The following is a 23,871-nucleotide window of genomic DNA, read 5'->3' as shown; positions in this document are numbered from 1 at the left end:
ACTCTTCGAGCCGAGGAAATAGCCATTAAAAACAGAACTTTCCAAGATAACAATTTTATATCAATGGAATGAAGGGGTTCAAACGGAACACCCTGTAAAACGTTAAGAACTAAGTTTAAACTCCATGGCGGAGCAACAGCTTTAAACACAGGCTTGATCCTAGCTAAAGCCTGACAAAAGGCCTGGACGTCTGGATTTTCTGACAGACGCCTGTGTAACAAGATGGACAGAGCTGAAATCTGTCCCTTTAATGAACTAGCTGATAAACCCTTTTCTAAACCTTCTTGTAGAAAGGACAATATCCTAGCGATCCTAACCTTACTCCAGGAGTAACCTTTGGATTCGCACCAGTATAGGTATTTACGCCATATTTTATGGTAAATCCTTCTGGTAACAGGCTTCCTAGCCTGTATCAGGGTATCAATAACCGACTCAGAAAAACCACGTTTTGATAAAATCAAGCGTTCAATTTCCAAGCAGTCAGCTTCAGAGAAGTTAGATTTTGATGTTTGAATGGACCCTGTATCAGAAGGTCCTGTCTTAGAGGTAGAGACCAAGGCGGACAGGATGACATGTCCACTAGATCTGTATACCAAGTCCTGCGTGGCCATGCAGGCGCTATTAGAATCACTGATGCTCTCTCCTGTTTGATTTTGGCAATCAATCGAGGAAGCAGCGGGAAGGGTGGAAACACATAAGCCATCCCGAAGTTCCAAGGTGCTGTCAAAGCATCTATCAGAACCGCTCCCGGATCCCTGGATCTGGACCCGTAGAGAGGAAGCTTGGCGTTCTGGCGAGACGCCATGAGATCTATCTCTGGTTTGCCCCAACGTCGAAGTATTTGGGCAAAGACCTCCGGATGAAGTTCCCACTCCCCCGGATGAAAAGTCTGGCGACTCAAGAAATCCGCCTCCCAGTTCTCCACTCCCGGGATGTGGATTGCTGACAGGTGGCAAGAGTGAGACTCTGCCCAGCGAATTATCTTTGATACTTCCATCATTGCTAGGGAGCTTCTTGTCCCTCCCTGATGGTTGATGTAAGCTACAGTCGTGATGTTGTCCGACTGAAACCTGATGAACCCCCGAGTTGTTAATTGGGGCCAAGCCAGAAGGGCATTGAGAACTGCTCTCAATTCCAGGATGTTTATTGGAAGGAGACTCTCCTCCTGATTCCATAGTCCCTGAGCCTTCAGAGAATTCCAGACAGCGCCCCAACCTAGTAGGCTGGCGTCTGTTGTTACAATTGTCCAGTCTGGCCTGCTGAATGGCATCCCCCTGGACAGGTGTGGCCGATAAAGCCACCATAGAAGAGAATTTCTGGTCTCTTGATTCAGATTCAGAGTAGGGGACAAATCTGAGTAATCCCCATTCCACTGACTTAGCATGCACAATTGCAGCGGTCTGAGGTGTAGGCGTGCAAAAGGTACTATGTCCATTGCCGCTACCATTAAGCCGATCACCTCCATGCATTGAGCTACTGACGGGTGTTGAATGGAATGAAGGACACGGCATGCATTTTGAAGCTTTGTTAACCTGTCTTCTGTCAGGTAAATCTTCATTTCTACAGAATCTATAAGAGTCCCCAAGAATGGAACTCTTGTGAGAGGAAAAAGAGAACTCTTCTTTTCGTTCACTTTCCATCCATGCGACCTTAGAAATGCCAGAACTAACTCTGTATGAGACTTGGCAGTTTGAAAGCTTGAAGCTTGTATTAGAATGTCGTCTAGGTACGGAGCTACCGAAATCCCTCGCGGTCTTAGTACCGCCAGAAGGGCACCCAGAACCTTTGTGAAGATTCTTGGAGCCGTAGCCAATCCGAATGGAAGAGCTACAAACTGGTAGTGCCTGTCTAAGAAGGCAAACCTTAGATACCGGTGATGATCTTTGTGAATCGGTATGTGAAGGTAAGCATCTTTTAAATCCACTGTGGTCATGTACTGACCCTTTTGGATCATGGGTAAGATTGTCCGAATAGTTTCCATTTTGAACGATGGAACTCTTAGGAATTTGTTTAGAATCTTTAAATCTAAGATTGGCCTGAAAGTTCCCTCTTTTTTGGGAACCACAAACAGGTTTGAGTAGAACCCTTGTCCTTGTTCCGACCGCGGAACCGGATGGATCACTCCCATTAATAACAGATCTTGTACACAGCGTAGAAACGCTTCTTTCTTTATCTGGTTTGTTGACAACCTTGACAGATGAAATCTCCCTCTTGGGGGAGATAATTTGAAGTCTAGAAGGTATCCCTGAGATATGATCTCTAGCGCCCAGGGATCCTGAACATCTCTTGCCCAGGCCTGGGCGAAGAGAGAAAGTCTGCCCCCCACTAGATCCGGTCCCGGATCGGGGGCTCTCGGTTCATGCTGTCTTTGGGGCAGCAGCAGGTTTCCTGGCCTGCTTGCTCTTGTTCCAGGACTGGTTAGGCTTCCAGCCTTGCCTGTAACGAGCAACAGCTCCCTCCTGTTTTGGTGCAGTGGAGGTTGATGCTGCTCCTGTTTTGAAATTCCGAAAGGGACGAAAATTAGACTGTCTAGCCTTAGCTTTGGCTTTGTCTTGAGGTAGGGCGTGGCCCTTACCTCCTGTAATGTCAGCGATAATTTCTTTCAAACCGGGCCCAAATAAAGACTGCCCCTTGAAAGGTATATTAAGTAATTTGGACTTAGAAGTAACATCAGCTGACCAGGATTTTAGCCACAGCGCCCTACGTGCCTGTATGGCGAATCCTGAGTTCTTAGCCGTAAGTTTGGTTAAATGTACTACGGCCTCCGAAATGAATGAATTAGCTAGTTTAAGGACTCTAAGCCTGTCCGTAATGTCGTCTAGCGTAGATGAACTAAGGTTCTCTTCCAGAGACTCAATCCAAAATGCTGCCGCAGCCGTAATCGGCGCGATACATGCAAGGGGTTGCAATATAAAACCTTGTTGAACAAACATTTTCTTAAGGTAACCCTCTAATTTTTTATCCATTGGATCTGAAAAAGCACAGCTATCCTCCACCGGGATAGTGGTACGCTTAGCTAAAGTAGAAACTGCTCCCTCCACCTTAGGGACCGTTTGCCATAAGTCCCGAGTGGTGGTGTCTATTGGAAACATCTTTCTAAATATTGGAGGGGGTGAGAACGGCACACCGGGTCTATCCCACTCCTTAGTAACAATTTCATTTAGTCTCTTAGGTATAGGAAAAACGTCAGTACTCGCCGGTACCGCAAAGTATTTATCCAACCTACACAGTTTCTCTGGAATTGCAACGGTGTTACAATCATTGAGAGCTGCTAAGACCTCCCCTAGTAATACACGGAGGTTCTCCAATTTAAATTTAAAATTTGAAATATCTGAATCCAATCTGTTTGGATCAGAACCGTCACCTACAGAATGAAGCTCTCCGTCCTCATGCTCTGCAAGCTGTGACGCAGTATCAGACATGGCCCTAGTATTGTCAGCGCACTCTGTTCTCACCCCAGAGTGATCACGCTTGCCTCTTAGTTCTGGTAATTTAGACAAAACTTCAGTCATAACAGTAGCCATATCTTGTAATGTTATCTGTAATGGCCGCCCAGATGTACTAGGCGCCATAATATCACGCACCTCCCGGGCGGGAGATGCAGGTACTGCCGCGTGAGGCGAGTTAGTCGGCATAACTCTCCCCTCGCTGTTTGGTGAAATTTGTTCAAATTGTACAGATTGACTTTTATTTAAAGTAGCATCAATACAGTTAGTACATAAATTTCTATTGGGCTCCACCTTGGCATTGGAACAAATGACACAGATATCTTCCTCTGAGTCAGACATGTTTAACACACTAGCAATAAACTTGCAACTTGGTTATAATCTTTTTTAGCAAAAACGTACTGTGCCTCAAAGAGGTACTAAACGATTAAATGACAGTTGAAATAATGAACTGAAAAACAGTTATAGCATCAAACTTTAAAACAACACAACTTTTAGCAAAGGTTTGTTCCCATTAGAAAAATAACAATAATTAAATTTGACATAAAAATTACAGAGCAACGTTTTTATTCACAGTCAATATAAAATTCTCACAGCTCTGCTGAGAGAATCTACCTCCCTCCAAAGAAGTTTGAAGACCCCTGAGATCTGTCAGAGATGAACCGGATCATGCAGGAAATATAAGAGTAACTGACTGGAATTTTTTGATGCGTAGCAAAGAGCGCCAAAAACAGCCCCTCCCCCTCACACACAGCAGTGAAGAGAAACGAAACTGTCACAATTAAAACCAAACAACTGCCAAGTGGAAAATAATGCCCAAATATTTATTCACTCAGTACCTCAGAAATGTAAACGATTCTACATTCCAGCAAAAACGTTTAACATGATAAATACTTATTAAAAGGATTAGTGACTTTTAACAGAGTAGTTCCGGTGAAATACCATCCCCAGAATACTGAAGTGTATACATACATGTCATTATAACGGTATGGCAGGATTTTCTCATCAATTCCATTCAGAAAATAAAAACTGCTACATACCTCAATGCAGATTCATCTGCCCGCTGTCCCCTGATCTGAAGCTTTTACCTCCCTCAGATGGCCGAGAACAGCAATATGATCTTAACTACTCCGGTTAAAATCATAGTAAAAAACTCTGGTAGATTCTTCCTCAAACTCTGCCAGAGAAGTAATAACACGCTCCGGTGCTATTGTAAAATAACAAACTTTTGATTGAAGTCATAAAAACTAAGTATAATCACCATAGTCCTCTCACACATCCTATCTAGTCGTTGGGTGCAAGAGAATGACTGGGACTGACGTAGAGGGGAGGAGCTATATGCAGCTCTGCTGGGTGAATCCTCTTGCATTTCCTGTTGGGGAGGAGTTATATCCCAGAAGTAATGATGACCCGTGGACTGATCACACATAACAGAAGAAATACGTCTATGACGCAACTTCGTCATTTCCGGCGTCATACTTGACGCCGAGACCTTTCGCACGGTTGCGTCATTAGTGATGCAAGTGTGTCATTTCCGGTTATTTTTGCCGCCAAAAAGTTTACGTTACATTGTGCGTCATAGTTGGCGCCAAACTTTTTCATTATTTCAATACCCCATTGATGTCTGCCTCTTGATTTTTTTTCTATCAGAGGCCTATGCTATTTGCTTTTTTTCCCATTCCTGAAACTGTCATTAAAATTGTTGAAATTATTTCGCCGAATGTCATTTGTAATAGTTGTCATGATAAACTTTTACATGCAGTTAGTGTATCCATCAGTAATAGCACATTGCCAGTTGTAGTTCCTTCAACTTCTAATGTGCATGATATACCTGTAAATTTTAAAGAATTTGTTTCTGATTCTATTTTGAAGGTTTTGTCTGCATTTCCACCTTCTAATAAATGTAAAGGTCTTTTAAAACTTCACATTTAGTTGATGAAATTTCAAATGACCAACAACATAATTTATCCTCTTCTGATGAGGATCTATCTGATACAAAAGATCCTTCCTCAGACATTGACACTGACAAATCTACTTATTTATTTAAAATAGAGTATATGCGTTCTTTATTAAAGAAGTGTTAATTATTTTGGATATTGAGGTAACCAGTCCTATTGATGTTCAGTCTAATAAACGTTTAAATGCTGTTTTTAAACCTCCTGTGGTTTCTCCAGGGGATATTCCTATTCCTGAGGCTATTTCTGATATGATTTCTAGGGAATGGAATAAGCCAGGTACTTCTTTTTTCCTTCTTCAAGGTTTAAAAAATTGTATCCTTTACCAGCAAAATCTATAGCGTTTTGGGAAAAAATCCCCAAAGTTGATGGGGCTATTTCTACTCTTGCTAAACGTACCACTATTCCTATGGAAGATAGTACTTCCTTTTAAGGATCCTTTAGATAGGAAGCTTGAATCTTATCTAAGGAAGGCCTATTTATATTCAGGTCATCTTCTCAGACCTGCAATTTCTTTGGCTGATGTTGCGGCTGCATCAACCTTCTGGTTGGAGAATTTAGCGCAACAGGAATTGGATTCTGACTTATCTAGCATTATTCACCTATTTGAATATGCTAATCATTTTATTATGATGCAATTTTTTATATTATCTAAATTGATGTTAGATCCATGTCTTTATCTATTTTAGCTAGAAGAGCTTTGTGGCTTAAATCTTGGAATGCTGATATGACATCTAAATCTAGATTACTATCTCTTTCTTTCCAAGGTAATACTTTATTTGGTTCTCAGTTGGATTCTATTATTTCAACTGGCACTGGGGGAATGGAGTTTTTCTGCCTCAGGATTAAAAACCTAAGGGTAAATCTAAGGCTTCTAACCATTTTCGTTCCTTTCATCAGAATAAGGAACAAAAACTCAATCTTCCCCCCAAGGAGTCTGCTTCCAATTGGAAGCTTTCCTCAAGTTGGATTAAATCCAAGCCATTTAGGAAACCAAAGTCAGCCCCTAAGTCCGCATGAAGATGCGGCCTTCATTCCAGCTCAGCTGGTAGGGGGCAGATTAACGGCTATATTTAGAGTTTTGTGGCCAAAGGGGTGCGTTAGCTATGCGTGTTTTTTTCCCCTGCACCTTTTAAATAACGCTGGTATTTAGAGTTGTCTGAAGGGCTGCGTTAGGCTCCAAAAAGGGAGTGTAGAGCATAATTTACCGCAACTTCAACTCTCAATACCAGCGTTGCTTACGGTAGCGGCCAGCTTGAAAAACGTGCTTGTGCACGATTCCCCCATAGGAAACAATGGGGCAGTTTGAGCTGCAAAAAAACACCTAACTTCAAGTATTAACCCCTAATCTGCCGACTGGACCTCACCGCTACTCTAATAAATGTATTAACCCCTGAAGCTAAGTCTAACCCTAACCCTAACACCCCCCTAAGTTAAATATAATTTTAATCTAACTAAATAAATTAAATATTATTAAATAAATTAATCCTATTTAAAGCTAAATACTTACCTGTAAAATAAACCCTAATATAGCTACAATATAACGAATAATTATATTGTAGCTATTTTAGGATTTATATTTATTTTACAGGCAACTTTGTATTTATTTTAACTAGGTACAATAGCTATTAAATAATTATTAACTATTTAATAGCTACCTAGTTAAAATAATTACAAAATTACCTGTAAAATAAATCCTATCTTAAGTTACAATTAAACCTAACACTACACTATCAATAAATAAATTAAATAAATTAACTACAATTACCTACAATTAAATCAACTAAACTAAATTACAAAAAACAAATAAACACTAAATTACAAAAAAAAGATTACAAGAATTTTAAACTAATTGCCCCCTAAAAAAATAACAAAGCCCCCAAAATAAAAAAATGCCCTACCCTATTCTAAAATAAAAAGTTAACAGCTCTATTACCTTGCCAGCCCTTAAAAGGGCTTTTTGCGGGGCATGCCCCAAAGAAATCAGCTCTTTTGCCTGTAAAAAAAACATACAATACCCCCCCCAACATTACAACCCACCACCCACATACCCCTACTCTAACCCACCCAAACCCCCCTTAAAAAACCTAACACTAAGCCCCTGAAGATCTCCCTACCTTGTATTCACCCAGACGGGTATCACCGATCCGTCCAGAAGAGGGTCAGAAGTCTTCATCCTATCCGGCCAGAAGAGGTCCTCCAGAGGGTCCGAAGTCTTCATCCTATCCGGCCAGAAGAGGTCCTCCAGAGGGTCCGAAGTCTTCATCCAGACGGCATCTTCTATCTTCTTCCATCTGGAGCGGAGCAGGTCCATCTTGAAGCAGCCGACGCGGAGCCATCCTTCCTCACAGACGGACTAACGACGAATGAAGGTTCCTTTAAATGACGTCATCCAAGATGGCGTCCCTCGAATTCCGATTGGCTGATAGGATTCTATCAGCCAATCGGAATTAAGGTAGGAAAAATCTGATTTTTTTCGGAACAGCCAATAGAATGCGAGCTCAATCTGATTGGCTGATTGGATCAGCCAATCGGATTGAACTTGAATCTGATTGGCTAATTAAATCAGCCCAATCAGATTTTTCCTACCTTAATTCCGATTGGCTGATAGAATCAATCAGATTGGCTGATCCAATCAGCCAATCAGATTGAGCTCGCATTCTATTGGCTGATCGGAACAGCCAATAGAATGCAAGCTCAATCTGATTGGCTGACCCAATCAGCCAATTGGATTGAACTTGAATCCGATTGGCTGATTCAATCAGCCAATCAGATTTTTCCTACCTTAATTCCGATTGGCTGATAGAATCCTATCAGCCAATCGGAATTCGATGGACGCCATCTTGGATGACGTCATTTAAAGGAACCTTCATTCGTCATTAGTCCGTCGGTGAGGAAGGATGGCTCTGCTTCGGCTGCTTCAAGATGGACCTGCTCCGCTCCGGATGGAAGAAGATAGAAGATGCCGCCTGGATGAAGACTTCCGACCCTCTGGAGGACCTCTTCTGGCCGGATAGGATGAAGACTTTGGACCCTCTGGAGGACCTCTTCTGGCCGGATAGGATGAAGACTTCGGACCCTCTTCTGGACGGATCGGTGATACCCGGCTGGGTGAATACAAGGTAGGGAGATCTTCAGGGGCTTAGTGTTAGGTTTTTTAAGGGGGGTTTTGGTGGGTTAGAGTAGGGGTATGTGGCTGGTGGGTTGTAATGTTTGGGGGGGTATTGTATGGTTTTTTTTTTACAGGCAAAAGAGCTGATTTATTTGGGGCATGCCCTGCAAAAAGCCCTTTTAAGGGCTGGTAAGGTAATAGAGCTGTTAACTTTTTATTTTAGAATAGGGTAGGGCATTTTTTTATTTTGGGGGGCGTTGTTATTTTTTTAGGGGGTAATTAGTTTAAAATTCTTGTAATCTTTTTTTTTTGTAATTTAGTGTTTGTTTTTTGTAATTTAGTTTAGTTGATTTAATTGTAGGTAATTGTAGTTAATTTATTTAATTTATTTATTGATAGTGTAGTGTTAGGTTTAATTGTATCTTAGGTTAGGATTTATTTTACAGGTAATTTTGTAATTATTTGAACTAGGTAGCTATTAAATAGTAAATAACTATTTAATAGCTATTGTACCTAGTTAAAATAAATATAAAGTTGCCTGTAAAATAAATATAAATCCTAAAATAGCTACAATATAATTATTATTTATATTGTAGCTATATTAGGGTTTATTTTACAGGTAAGTATTTAGCTTTAAATAGGATTAATTTATTTAATAAGAAATAATTTATTTTGTTAGATTAAAATTATATTTAACTTAGGGGGTGTTAGGGTTAGACTTAGCTTTAGGGGTTAATACATTTATTAGATTAGTGGCGAGGTCCGGTCGGCAGATTAGGGGTTAATACTTGAAGTTAGCTGTTGCAGATGTTAGGGAGGGCAGATTAGGGGTTAATAAAATTTATTATAGGGTTTGCGAGGCAGGAGTGAGGCGGTTTAGGGGTTTATACATTTATTAGAGTAGCGGCGAGGTCCAGTCGGCAGATTAGGGGTTAATAAGTGTAGGTAGGTAGCGGCGACATGGGGGGGGGCAGATTAGGGGTTAATAAATATTATGTAGGTGTCGACGGTGTTAGGGGCAGCAGATTAGGGGTTTATAGGTATAATGTAGTTGGCAGGCGGTTTACGGTCAGCAGATTAGGGGTTAAAAAAATTTATTAGAGTGGCGGCGATGTGGGGGGACCTCGGTTTGGTGTAAGTGTACTTTAGAGCACAGTAGTTAAGAGCTTTAGAAACCGGCATTAGCCCAGAAAGCTCTTAACTACTGACTTTTTTCTGCGGCTGGAGTCTTGTCGGTAGAGGGTCTACCGCTCACTTCAGCCAAGACTCTAAATACCGGCGTTAGGAAGATCCCATTGAAAAGATAGGATACGCAATTGGCGTAAGGGGATCTGCGGTATGGAAAAGTTGCGGCTGGAAAGTGAGCGTTAGACCCTTTCCTGACTGACTCTAAATACCAGCGGGCGGTAAAAAGCAGCGTTAGGAGCCCTTAACGCTGCTTTTGACGGCTAACGCAGAGCTCTAAATCTAGGCGTAAGGTTTTTCAAAGATATTTGGATAAAATCTGTCCAAAATCAATGGATTCAGAGCATTGTCTCTCAAGGGTATCGAACAGGATTCAGAGTAAGACCTCCTGTGAGATTTTTTCTCTCGCGTATCCCAGTAAATCCAGTAAAAGCTCAGTCTTTCCTGAAGTGTGTTTCAGACCTGGAGTCTTCAGGGGTAATCATGCCAGTTCCTCCTCAGGAACAAGGTTTGGGGTTTTATTCAAATCTATTCATTGTACCAAAGAAGGAAAATTTATTCAGTTCAATTCTGGATCTGAAAAATTTTGAATCGTTATGTAAGAGTACCAACTTTCAAAATGGTGACTATAAGGACTATTCTGCCTTTTGTTCAGCAAGGACATTATATGTCCACAATAGACTTGCAGGATGCATACCTTCATATTCCGATTCATCCAGAACATTATCAGTTTCTGAGATTCTCTTTTCTAAACAAGCATTACCAATTTGTTGCTCTTCCATTTGGCCTAGCAACAGCTCCAAGATTCTTTTCAAAGGTTCTGGGTGCCCTACTCTCTGTAATCAGAGAACAGGGTATTGCGGTGTTTCCTTATTTGGATGATATCTTGGTACTAGCTCAGTCTTTGCGTACTGCAGATCTACTAGTAGATCTACTAGATCTACTCATATTATCATTTTTTCTTCGTTCTCTTGGTATCTTAATTTGAAAAAGAAGGCATGTAAGCTAAGGAGCCAGCCAATTTTTGGCTGAGGACACTGGACAGCACTTGTTTATTGGTGCTGTCCAATCAGCAAGGACAACCCAGGTTATTCACCAAAAATAGGCCAGCATCTAAACTTACATTCTTGCTTTTCAAATAAAGATACCAAGAGAATGAAGAAAATTGATAATAGGAGTAAATGAGAAAGTTGCTTAAAATTGCTGCTCTATCTGAATCATGAAAGGAAAAAATTTGGGGTCAGTGTCCCTTTAAGTTAAGAAGCATAACTCATCCCCCACCTCTGAGGTTGCGGACAGCAGTCATCCTGATACGATCAGGATGATTGACACCCCCTGCTGGTGGCGGCAAATGTGCAGGGGGCAGCATTGCTTAAGCAGTTCACCAGAAATGCTTGTGCAATGATAAATGCCGACAGCATATGCTGTCGGCATTTAGCGATGCCAGGCGAACATGATCCACTACAGCAGATCATGTCCCCCTGACATTTGATAAATCTACCCCAAGGAGTTCTGCTCTCCCTGCAAACTCAGTCTATTTCATTGGGTTGGGGTTTCAATTATCAGAGACAGCTATTTCGTATACAAATATATTAAAAAAACAGCAATTTTTTATACATTTTATACTCTGCAGCTGGACATTGTAAACACATTAAGGATAATAAAAAAAACTTTTACGGTACACCGTTCCTTTAAACTCTATCTATCTTAAGGGAACATGGAAGTAACATATTTAAAAGGACATGAAATACTTTGCAGCAGACTTCCCTAACAGGCCAGATTTTCAGGATTACCTTGGGTGAGAGTAGGTTAATAATGTTTACTAATCAGCTGATTATTTCACCTGTGCTTCAGTTCAGATATCATGGAAATCTGTCCTGTTAGGGAGGTCTGAGGACAGGTTTAAAAACCCCTGAGTTAAAGGGACATTAAGCACTAAACACATTTTATATGCATAGCATTGAGGATATTTCCTGCCTCCCTCTAGTCATGGGTGCCACTATATTGAAATCTATCATTCACTGCATTCCAGTGCTGACGTGTTTGCCATGTGCAGCAACTCTCCTGCAGTGTAACCTAGGTTCCAAAATGGCTGCCCCCATGATTAGAGGGAGGTGCATGAAATGTATTAATGTCCCTTTAAAGGGGCATGAAACCCACAATTTTTCTTTTATGATTCAGATAGCACATACATTTTTAAACAACTTTTCAATTTACTTCTATTAACAATTTTGCTTCATTCTCTTGGTATCATTTATTGAAGAAGCAGAAATACACTACTGGGAGCTAGCTGAACACATCTATAGGCCAATGAAAAGAGTAATTGCAACTTAAAGGGACATAATACTCTTATGCTAAATCACTTGAAACTGATGCAGTATAACTGTAAAAAGCTGACAGGAAAATATCACCTGAGCATCTCTATGTTAAAAAGGAAGATATTTTACCTCACAATTTCCTCAGCTCATCAGATTAAGTTTTGTGTAAAAAATTATACTCAGCTGCTCCCAGCTGCAGGTAAAAAAAAAAAATGAAGAAATGAACAGCAGCCAATCAGCAGTGCTGAGGTCATGAACTCTTTTACTGTGATCTCATGAGATTTCACTTAACTCTCGTGAGATTTTGGCCCCTATTTATCAAGGGCTGGCGGACCTGATCCGACACTGCGGATCAGGTCCGCCAGACCTCGCTGAATACGGCGAGCAATACGCTCGCCGTATTCAGCATTGCACCAGCAGCTCACAAGAGCTGCTGGTGCAACGCCGCCCCCTGCAGACTCGCGGCCAATGGGCCGCCAGCAAGGGGGTGTCAATCAACCCTATCGTACTCGATCAGGTTGATAGTCTGTCCGCCTGCTCAGAGCAGGCGGACAGGTTATGGAGCAGCGGTTTTTGTGACCGCTGCTTCATAACTGCTGTTTCTGGCGAGTCTGAAGACTCGCCAGAAACACGGGGCATCAAGCTCCATACGGAGCTTGATACATATGCCCCTATATTGTAAACTTCCTTAAACTGAATAGGGAAATAATATGAGCACGAGGCTCATCCTTTCAGCTGTCCCAGGACAGACACACTAAAATGCTGCTTAGAAATCCTTTACAATGGGATGTGGCTACTGAGGAATTTTTTAGGTAAAATATCTTTCTTTTTTACATAGAGATGTTCAGGTGATATTTTCTAGTCAGCTTTTTACGGCTATGCTGCATCACTTTCAAGTGTTTAAACGTTTGGGTATTATGGCTCTTTAACATTCAGGATATTTTACTAAGTTAGACTGTACCTTGAAGAGTCCTGAAAAGAATATGAGAAAAGTATTTTTTAATGCATTCATTTTAAGATATTTATTCAGAGTTGTATTATTGTTGTTCCTTTCATTATTGTGCTCCCTCTACACGTGTTAAAACTGAGCCTTATACTTTATTCTAATACTCTATATGTAAAAACAAGACTATGTACAGTTATTGCTTTGTGCTTTGTACATGTATACAATGATCTGGGTGTGCAAACAGTGCTGTATTCATTTATATACTGCTCTGTGTATATAAATGAGTGTAGATAAATTGAGCTTGCGGTAGCAATTAACGCTTATAAAATTAACCAGAGATAAATGTGCCCCAAATGCCCCCAAAATACAGTGTAGTGAATTTTATTAAAAAAATAAAGATAGCAGCATCTTTATTTTTAATAAAATTACTGTACTAGGCAGTATGTTCGGGGTAAAGTGCCTTTACATTGCGGTCTATGGGAAGTTTGTGTTCCCAGTAAATATATATGTATATGCTTATATACATATATATGTGTTAATATGTTTATATACACATATTAACACATAAATATATACCTGTATGTATATAATCATATACATATATATTTAAAAATGCTGCCATCGCTGCGCTACTTACCCACTTTGCTGCACCTAGGTTCTGTGCCGTTTGTCCCATTGGAAACTCTCGTGAACGCAATGCTTCCTAGCAATGCGAACGAAAGGTCATGTTCACATTGCGATTAACTTGTAATACCAGTGCACATTATAAAGTGGTATTATAAGGTGGAGCGCTAATATCGCTTGCGTGCAAGCGATATATAGCGCTCCACTTGTAATGTGGCCCTAAATTGTTAATACTTTCTAAAAATCTAGTGGGTGCGGATCTCTCTCCTATTGGATGGTGTTTGACTGTTCCTACACCCTGATAGATGGTCTACAATGAGATGTAGATCCAGCAGAAAATGTCACTGTAGTTTACAAGTCATGTAAAAATAAATGAATCTTTGGCAAGTGACTACCTGAAATGTGTGAGTTTTGCGGATTGCCAGGTTACCTGCCTGCCCTTTATCTAAAGCACTCGTATTAGAAGCACGATTAGATGACGGCTAATGCTACTTACTTTGGCACAACATACAATGAATGGGCGCCCCTCTCACCTAGAGAATGGAACTTCCTGTATTACTATGACCTGTATGAATATTTGTTCAGTTTGTACTCTGAACCCCTCTCAGCAAAACTCAAAGCTCATATTCCTGTAGAAGAAACCAACTTGCTGAATGGAAAAGGTCATTAAAGTTGTTTTTAACAGATAAAATATTAACACTTTAGGGAAACGCTTACAACATTACAGGGACCAGAAAACTCAGAATTAAACTTTTATGATTCAGACTGAACAAGCAACTTTCCAGTTTATTTCTATTATCAAATTTGCTTTGTTCTTTTTGTATATGTTGTTGAAAAGCATACCTAGGTAGGCTCAGGTGCAACAACGTACTACGGATGGCTGCACATATATTGCTCTGTCATTGGCTCACCCAATGGGGTAGATTTACCAAGCAGCGGATGCTGCTTTCTACACCCAAAGTTTCTACGCTCGTTAAGAAGCAACGGTCATAAGATCGCTGCTCCCTAACTTCTCCTTTTAAATGGCGGACTGAAATCATCCCGATAGGATACGATCGGATGATTGACACCTCCTGCTTGCGGCCGATTGCAAATGTGCAGGGGGCGGTATTGCACAAGCATCTCACAAGAAATTCTTGTGCAATGTTAAATGCCGACAACGTATGCTGTCTGCATTTAGCGATCTCGGACAGACATGATTCACTACAGCGAATCATGTCCGCCCGGCACTTGGTAAATCTACCCCAACGTGTTCATTTAGCTCCCAGTAGTGTATTGCTGCTATTTCAACAAAGGATACCAAGAAAATTAAGCAAATTTGATAACTAAAATAAATTAGATAGTTCTTTGAAATTGTATATTCTATCTGAATCATGAAAGAAAATTTTTGGACTTTTAACCCCTTAACGACCGAGGACATGCAGGGTACGTCCTCTAAAAAATGTCAGTTAACGACCAAGGACGTACCCTGCACGTCCTCAGTCTGGAAAGCAGCTGGAAGCGATCCTGCTCGCTTCCAGCTGCTTTCCGGTTATTGCAGTGATGCCTCGACATCGAGGCATCCTGCAATAACACTTTCTGGCCATCCGATGCAGAGAGAGCCACTCTGTGGCCCTCTCTGCACCGGACATCGATGGCCGGTATCATTGGTGGGTGGGAGCCGACTTGGGAGGCGGGTGGGCGGCCATCGGTGAGATCTGGAAGGTGGAGGGGGCGGGATCGGGGGCGGAGCCTTCGGGGGCGCGCACGGGCGCGTGCACGGGGCGGGAGCGGGTGGGAACCGCTACACTACAGAAAAAAAGTAAAGAGTAAAGTGTATTAAAAAATGAAATAAACATTTTTTAAAAAAAGCATTTAAGCGATCTGGAAGGGGTGGGGGGTTGGTATTGGGGGGGGAAGCTACACTACAGAAAAGGGAAATTGTTTTAATAAAAAAACATATTTTCACTAAAATGGGTACTGGCAGACAGCTGCCAGTACCCAAGATGGCGCACATTAAGTCAGAGGGGGAGGGTTAGAGAGCTGTTGGGTGGGGGATCAGTGAGGTTGGGGGCTAAGGGGGATCCTACACAGAAGCATATGTAAATATGCTAAAACAAAATGCACAAAAATGCACAAATTTTCCTTTTATTTTAGTACTGGCAGAGTTTCTGCCAGTACTTAAGATGGCGGGGACATTTGTGGGGTAGGGGAGGGAAGAGAGATGTTTGGGAGGGATCAGGGGGTCTGATGTTTCAGGTGGGAGGCTGATCTCTACACTAAAGCTAAAATTAACCCTGCAAGCTCCCTACAAGCTACCTAATTAACCCCTTCACTGCTAGCCATAATACACGTGTGATGCGCAGCGCCATTTAGCAGCATTCTAATTACCAAAAAGCAACGCCAAAGTCATATATGTCTGCTATTTCTGAACAAAGGGGATCCCAGAGAAGCATTTACAACCATTTGTGCCATAATTGCACAAGCTGTTTGTAAATGATTTCAGTGACAAACCTAAAATTGTGAAAAATTTAATGTTTTTTTTAATTTGATCGCATTTGGCGGTGAAATGGTGGCATGAAATATACCAAAATGGGCCTAGATCAATACTTGGGGTTGTCTACTACACTACACTAAAGCTAAAAATACCCCAAAAAGCTCCTTACATGCTCCCTAATTAACCCCTTCACTGCTGGGCATAATACACGTGTGGTGCGCAGTGGCATTTAGCGGCCTTCTAATTACCAAAAAGCAATGCCAAAGCCATATATGTCTGCTATTTCTGAACAAAGGGGATCCCAGAGAAGAATTTACAACCATTTATGCCATAATTGCACAAGCAGTTTGTAAATAATTTCAGTGAGAAACTGAAAGTTTGTGAAAAAATTTGTGAAAAAGTGAACAATTTTTTGTATTTGATCGCATTTGGCGGTGAAATGGTGGCATGAAATATACCAAAATGGGCCTAGATCAATACTTTGGGATGTCTTCTAAAAAAAATATATATATATATGTCAATGGATATTCAGGGATTCCTGAAAGATATCAGTGTCCCAATGTAACTAGCGCTAATTTTGAAAAAAAAAATGTTTTGAAAATAGCAAAGTGCTACTTGTATTTATGGCCCTATAAGTTACAAAAAAAGCAAAGAAGATGTAAACATTGGGTATTTCTAAACTCAGGACAAAATTTAGAAACTATTTAGCATGGGTGTTTTTTGGTGGTTGTAGATATGTAACAGATTTTGGGGTTCAAAGTTAGAAAAAGTGTGTTTTTTTCCATTTTTCCTCATATTTTATAATTTTTTTTATAGTAAATGATAAGATATGATAAAAATAATGGTATTTTTAGAAAGTCCATTTAATTGCGAGAAAAACGGTTTATAATATGTGTGGGTACAGTAAATGAGTAAGAGGAAAATTTCAGCTAAACACAAACACTGCAGAAATGTAAAAATAGCCTTGGTCCCAAACGGACAGAAAATGGAAAAGTGCTCTGGTCACTAATGGGTTAAAGGGACAGTCTGGTCAAAATTCAACTTTCATGAATCCGAGAGAGCATTCCATTTTAAACAACTTTCCACTTTACTTTTATCATCAATTTTACTTTGTTCTCTTGGTATTCTTTGTTGAAAACGAAACCTAGGTAGGCTCATATGCTAACTTTTAAGCCCTTGAAGGCGGCCTCTTATCTCAGTGCATTTTTACAGGTTTTCACAGCTAGACGGCGCTAGTTCATGTGTGCCATATAGATAGCATTGTGCTCACTCCCATGGAGTTATTTATGAGTCAGCATTGATTGGCTAAAATGCAAGTCTGTCAAAAGAACTAATATAAGGGGGCAACCTGCAGAGGCTTAGATACAAGGTAATCACAGAGGTAAATAGTGTATTAATATAACTGCTGGTTATGCAAAACTGGGAAATGGGTAATAAAGGGATTATCTATCTTTATAAACAATAACAATTCTGGAGTAGACTGTCCCTTTAATTAAATAAAAAAATTATGTTTTTAGAGTTTATATAGGGTCTTCATTCGTTTGCAGAAAGGCTCTTCTGTAATCATCATCTTGTGTATTACTGTATTGCTGTGTGTAAGTTTAGTCTCACAGAATATCACAATGCTTTAAATAATACAAATAATTACAGGGTAAAAGACATGGACCACTCTGCACAGGTTTTGGTTGACTTCCGTGGGGTTCCCATGATGAAAGAAAATATTGAGAATTGGGAGCGAGTGGACGAATTTGAAACCCGACCTGATGATCTTCTCATTGCTACTTACCCAAAAGCAGGTAAGAACTGGAGAATCACTTGCGGTGTTTGTGTTTAGCTGTAATTTTCCTCTTACTCATTTACTGTACCCACACATATTATATACCGTTTCTCTCGCCATTAAATGGAATTTCTAAATATACCATTAATTTCATCATATCTTATAATTTACTATAAAAAATATATAAAATATAATGAAAAAATGAAAAAAAACACACTTTTTCTAACTTTGACCCCCAAAATCTGTTGCACATCCACAACCACCAAAAAACACCCATGCTAAGTAGTTTCTAAATTTTGTCCAGAGTTTACAAATACCCAATGTTTACATGATCTTTGCTTTTTTTGCAAGTTATAGGGCAATAAGTACAAGTAGCACTTTGCTGTTTCCAAACCATTTTTTTTTTTTTTTAAACTTAGCGATAGTTACATTAGAACACTGATATCTGTCAGGAATCCCTGAATATCCCTTGACATGTATATATTTTTTTTAGTAGACATCCCAAAGTATTGATCTAGGCATATTTTGGTATATTTCATGCCACCATTTCACTGCCAAATGCGATCAAATAAAAAAAAATGTTCACTTTTTCACAAACTTTAGGTTTCTCACTGAAATTATTTACAAACAACTTGTGCAATTATGGCACAAATGGTTGTAAATGCTTCTCTGGGATCCCCTTTGTTCAGAAATAGCAGACATATATGGCTTTCGCATTACTTTTTGGTAATTAGAAGGCCGCTAAATGCTGTTGCGCACCACACTTGTATTATGCCCAGCAGTTTAGGGGTTAATTATGTAGCTTGTAGGGTTAACTTTATCTTTAGTTAATAGACTACCCTCCCAACTGACACATCCCACACCCTGATCCCTCCCTGACCCCCTTCAAACAGCTCTCTCCCCTCCCCACCTCACAATTGTCACCGCCATCTTAAGTCCTGGCAGAAAGTATGCCAGTACTAAAATGTATATATTTTTTTTATTATTATTATTGTCTTTATATATATATATATATATATATATATATATATATATATATATATATATATATATATATATATATATATATATATACATATACACATATATATATATTCTGCAGTGTTGGATCACCCCAAACAGCTCTCTAACCCTCCCCCGTCTACCTATTTGGTGCTGTCATCAGTTTGCTGAGAAAAAAAATATATATTTTTTTTATAAAAAATCTCAAATTTCTGTAATGTAGCTGCCCCCTCTCAATACTATACCCCCTCCCAGATCCCTTTCCCAACATTTATTTCCCCCCTCTCCCTCCTTCCCTTACACTTTGAGTAGCGGTCATAGTTCAACCCGGTCCCACCCGTGCCCTGCGCTCCTGCCCTCCGTGCGCGCACTCCTACAGCAAAGGGCCACCCACCGCTTCCCTGCTATGGCTCCCAGCCACCAACGACCGGCACCATCGCTGGCCGATGCAGAGAGGGCCATAGAGTGGCTCCTCTCTGCATTGGTGGCTAAAAAAAGGGTATTGCCGTATGCCTCAATATCGAGTCATCACTGCAATATACTGGAAGCGATCACGAACGCTTCCAGCGCTTGAAACCCCTGAGGACGTGCCAGGCACGTTCTTGGTCATTAATGACCGTTTTTTTAGAATGGTCCCTTTAACCCCTGGCACGTCCTCGGTCGTTAAGGGGTTAAAGGGACATTCCAGCCAAAATTGGAATTCACTTGGGTGCATTTCAGTTTTGAGTAGAAGCATTTGTGTAATATACATGCATTAGCAAAAATACTTCTAAAAAAAAGCTATAGCTGTTTCAAAAGTGTATTTAAGTATGCACCGTGCACCAGCATTTTAAACACAGCACTTGCTCAGAGAGCCTACGGTGCTTGTAGCATCTGGTAATGACTCAATTTGTTAACTGTTAACATGATACAAACCCCACTGGTGCTTTGAGCAGCTGCAGTATATAAAATGCTTGTGTACTGAGAATATCTAGGTATGCTTCACATACACATGCACATTGCAAATATGTTTCTATTCAAAGGTCTAATTCATCTATGAGCATTTCATTTTTAACCGGAATGTCCCTTTAAGAATTTTAGAAATGCTGTTTAACTAAACAGGGTTCTGAGTGTGGAGAAGATACAGGTAGTTTACAATATAATACTCAAAATAAAACAAAACATTTTTCGTGTGTGTGATTTTTCTCCAATTTTGATTGTCAGGCACTTAGTGAGGGTTTCTTCCATGGATAAACATGCGCTTTCTGCAAGTTTCAAATTAAAAATGACATTGTAAATCATACTGAAACATTTTCTCTGTTCTATCTAATAGAAAGTATTTTAAACTATGTTCTAGTGCTTTGAGTTTTGACAAATGGATGCTCCTGTTGAATAAACTAACCGTCTGTGAGCTTGCTTCCATTGAGCCATTAAAAATGGAGCCGTAAACTACTGAAGCGACCGACAGCTAAAAGTAATTTACGGCTCCATTTTAGTACCAGGTTTCCATTGAATAAGCTTCCGCTTTGCGTGCAGTCGCTCTTTTCGTGTAGGTGTAAGTTAGCGTTGTGTTAACGCTTCCACCCAATGCCGGATTAATAGGTTACTATGGTAACCCGACCTTACACTACACTCGATCTCATATATACGGCGCTGCATACAAGTGCTGCGCCGTATATTTCCCCCGTCGCTCGATGTTAAAATAAAATCAAACACCTAATGCATGCGCAATATCTACCTCAACCACAACCCCCCCACTGCAATAACTAATGTATTAACCCCAAATCCACCAACCCCCATATTGCAAAGTATCTATTTAAACTTTTAACCCCTAATCCACCATGCCCCCATATCGCAATTCACCAAATTAAGCTATTAACCCCTAAACCGCGATGCCCCGCAACGCAATCTAGCTATTTAAACTATTAACCCCTAATCTGCCAATAACCCACATCACAATTACCCTAATAAATTCTTTAACCCCTAATTCGCCAATAACCCACATCACAATGATCTAATCACTAAGCCCCCTAACCGAACACCCCCCAAATTAACCCCATTACATAAATTAAACTAATCGTAAATTACAATTAAAATAAAAAACCTAACATTACTTTAAAAATAAAAAAAAACTAAGGTGTTTTTATTTTGGGGGGTTTGGTGGGTTGTGGTTTTTAGTGTTAGAGGGGGGACTTAGTATTTTTTTTTTGGAAAAGAGCTGTTTAACTTAGGGCAATAACTTAGGGCAATGCCCTGCAAAAGGCCATTTAGGGGCTATTGGTAGTTTAGCATTAGATTAGGTTTTTTTATTTTGGGGTAGGTTTTTTATTTTCATAGGGATTAGGTTTAATTTTTTATTTTTGATAATCCTGTTAATTATTTTATGTAATGTTAGACTTTTTTTTATTTTATGTAATTTTAGCTTAATTTAAATTTACACCCACATTACGAGTTTTGCGTTAACAGGGGTGCGGTGCTAACTATCAGTTTATGCTCACCGCTCACTTGCAGACAACGCGGGCAGAAGTCTTCACCCAACCGGGCAGAAGTGGATCTCCAGACGGGCAGAAGTCTTCATCCAGACGGCATCTTCTATCTCCATCCATCTGGCACGGAGCAGATCCATCTTCAAGACATCCGACGCAGAGCATCCTCTTCAAACGACGGCCGACGACTGAATGAAGGTTCCTTTAAATGACGTCATCCAAGATGGCGTCCCTTCAATTCCGATTGGCTGATAGAATTCTATCAGCCAATCGGAATTAAGGTAGAAAAAATCCTATTGGCTGATGCAATCAGCCAATAAGATTGAACTTCAATCCTATTGGCTGATCCAATCAGCCAATAGGATTGAGCTCGCATTCTATTGGCTGTTCCAATCAGCCAATAGAATGCTAGCTCAATCCTATTGGCTGATTGCATCAGCCAATAGGATTTTTTCTATCTTAATTCCGATTGGCTGATAGAATTCTATCAGCCAATCGGAATTGAAGGGACGTCAATTGGATGACGTCATTTAAAGGAACCTTCATTCAGTCGTCGGCCGTCGTTTGAAGAGGATGCTCCGTGTCGGATGTCTAAAAGATGGACCCGCTCCGCGCCAGATGGATAAAGATAGAAGATGCCGTCTGGATGAAGACTTCTGCCCGTCTGGAGGTCCTCTTCTGCCCGGTTGGGTGAAGACTTCTGCCCGTCTGGAGGTCCACTTCTGCCTGGTTGGGTGAAGACGTCTCACGGTAGGGTGATCTTCAAGGGGTTAGTGTTAGGTTTTTTAAGGGGGGATTTTTTTAAGGGGGGATTGGGTGGGTTTTAGAGTAGGGTTGGTTGTGTGGGTGGTGGGTTTTAATGTTGGGGGGGTATTTGTACTTTTTTTTTTAACAGGTAAAAGAGCTGATTACTTTGGGGCAATGCCCCAGAAAAGGCCCTTTTAAGGGCTATTTGTAATTTAGTGTAGGGTAGGGCTTTTTTATTTTGGGGGGCTGTTTAGAGTAGGTTTAATTAGTTTAAAAATCTTGTAAATATTTTATTTTCTGTAATTTAGTGTTTGTTTGTTTTCGTACTTTAGATAATTGTATTTAATTGTATTTAATTTATTTAATTAATTAATTATAGTGTAGTGTTAGGTGTAATTGTATCTTAGGTTAGGTTTTATTTTACAGGTAAATTTGTCTTTATTTTAAATAGGTAGTTATTAAATAGTTAACTATTTAATAACTATTGTACCTAGTTAAAATAAATACAAAGTTGCCTGTAAAATAAAAATAAAGCCTAAGATAGCTACAATGTAACTATTAGTTATATTGTAGCTATCTTAGGGTTTATTTTATTGGTAAGTATTTAGTTTTAAATATGAATTATTTAGTGAATTGTAGTAATTTTATTTAGATTTATTTAAATTATATTTAAGTTAGGGGGTGTTAGGGTTAGGGTTATACTTAGGTTTAGGGGTTAATAACTTTATTATAGTGGCGGCGACGTTGGGGCGGCAGATTAGGGGTTAATAAATGTAGGTAGGTGTCGTCGATGTTAGGGCCGGAAGATTAGGGGTTAATAATATTTAACTAGTGTTTGCGGTGCGGCGGTTTAGGGGTTAATATATTTATTATAGTGGCGGCGATGTCTGGTTCGGCAGATTAGGGGTTAAAATATTTATTTTATTGTTTGCGATGTGGGGGGCCTCGGTTTAGGGGTTAATGTTAAGTTTATGGGTGTTAGTGTACTTTTTAGCACTTTAGTTAAGAGTTTTATGCTACAGCGTTGTAGTGTAAAACTCTTAACTACTGACAGGAGAGGCTGTACCGCTCACATTTTGGAAGACTCATAATACCGGCACTATGCAAGTCCCATTGAAAATATAGGATACTCAATTGACGTAAGTGGATTTGCGGTATTTCCGAGTCTGGCCAAAAAAGACTCGTAATACCAGCGGGCGTTAAAAAGCAGCGTTGGGACCTCTCAACGCTGCTTTTTAACCCTAACGCAAGACTCGTAATCTAGCCATTAGTTTTTTATTTTTAAAGTAATGTTAGGTTTTTTATTTTAATTGTAATTTAGGATTAGTTTAATTTATGTAATGGGGTTAATTTAGGGGGTGTTAGGTAAGGGGGCTTAGTGGTTAGATAATTGGCGGGTTAGGCGGATTAGGGTTTAATAGATTTAGGGTAATTGTGATGTGGGTTATTGGCAGATTAGGGGTTAATGGTTTTAATAGATATTTTGCGTTGTGGGGCATGGCAGATTAGGGGTGAATACATTTTTGTTATAAATTGCGATGTGGGGGGGGGTGAATTGCGATGTGGGGGGGGTGGCAGATAGAGGGGTTTTGACGTGTCGGGTTAGATTTCAATAGGAAAAAGATCTCGAAGAAAAAAGGGCTTTTTTTCTGTTTTACACCTAATTGAGCTTGGTGTAATTTTTGGTAGTGTATCGGCAGCGTCCGACAGTGTAGTAACGGTTTGTGCGGGCATTGGAAACCGAGTATTATTTAACCCCTTAAGGACCACAGCACTTTTCTATTTTTTTACCATTTGGGACCAGGGCTGTTTTTACAT

The 23,871-nt window shown here is 40.1% G+C and overlaps 2 protein-coding genes across 2 annotated transcripts in view; one reads left to right on the top strand and one right to left on the bottom strand.

The window, feature by feature from the left end:
• The window catches only part of LOC128665865 (sulfotransferase 1 family member D1), a 150,384-nt gene that overhangs the window by 3,043 nt on the left and 123,470 nt on the right, over positions 1-23,871 (top strand). The window contains exon 2 of the mRNA XM_053720102.1: positions 17,713-17,858. Within this exon, the coding sequence (XP_053576077.1) occupies positions 17,713-17,858 (146 nt within the window). The remainder of the gene's footprint in view (positions 1-17,712; positions 17,859-23,871) is intronic.
• The window catches only part of SLC25A45 (solute carrier family 25 member 45), a 204,048-nt gene that overhangs the window by 174,666 nt on the left and 5,511 nt on the right, over positions 1-23,871 (bottom strand). The gene's annotated exons all lie outside the window — the stretch shown is intronic.

Source organism: Bombina bombina, chromosome 7, assembly GCF_027579735.1.
Source record: "Bombina bombina isolate aBomBom1 chromosome 7, aBomBom1.pri, whole genome shotgun sequence".
NCBI lineage: Eukaryota > Metazoa > Chordata > Amphibia > Anura > Bombinatoridae > Bombina > Bombina bombina.
This window is presented reverse-complemented; position numbering and strand designations above follow the sequence as displayed.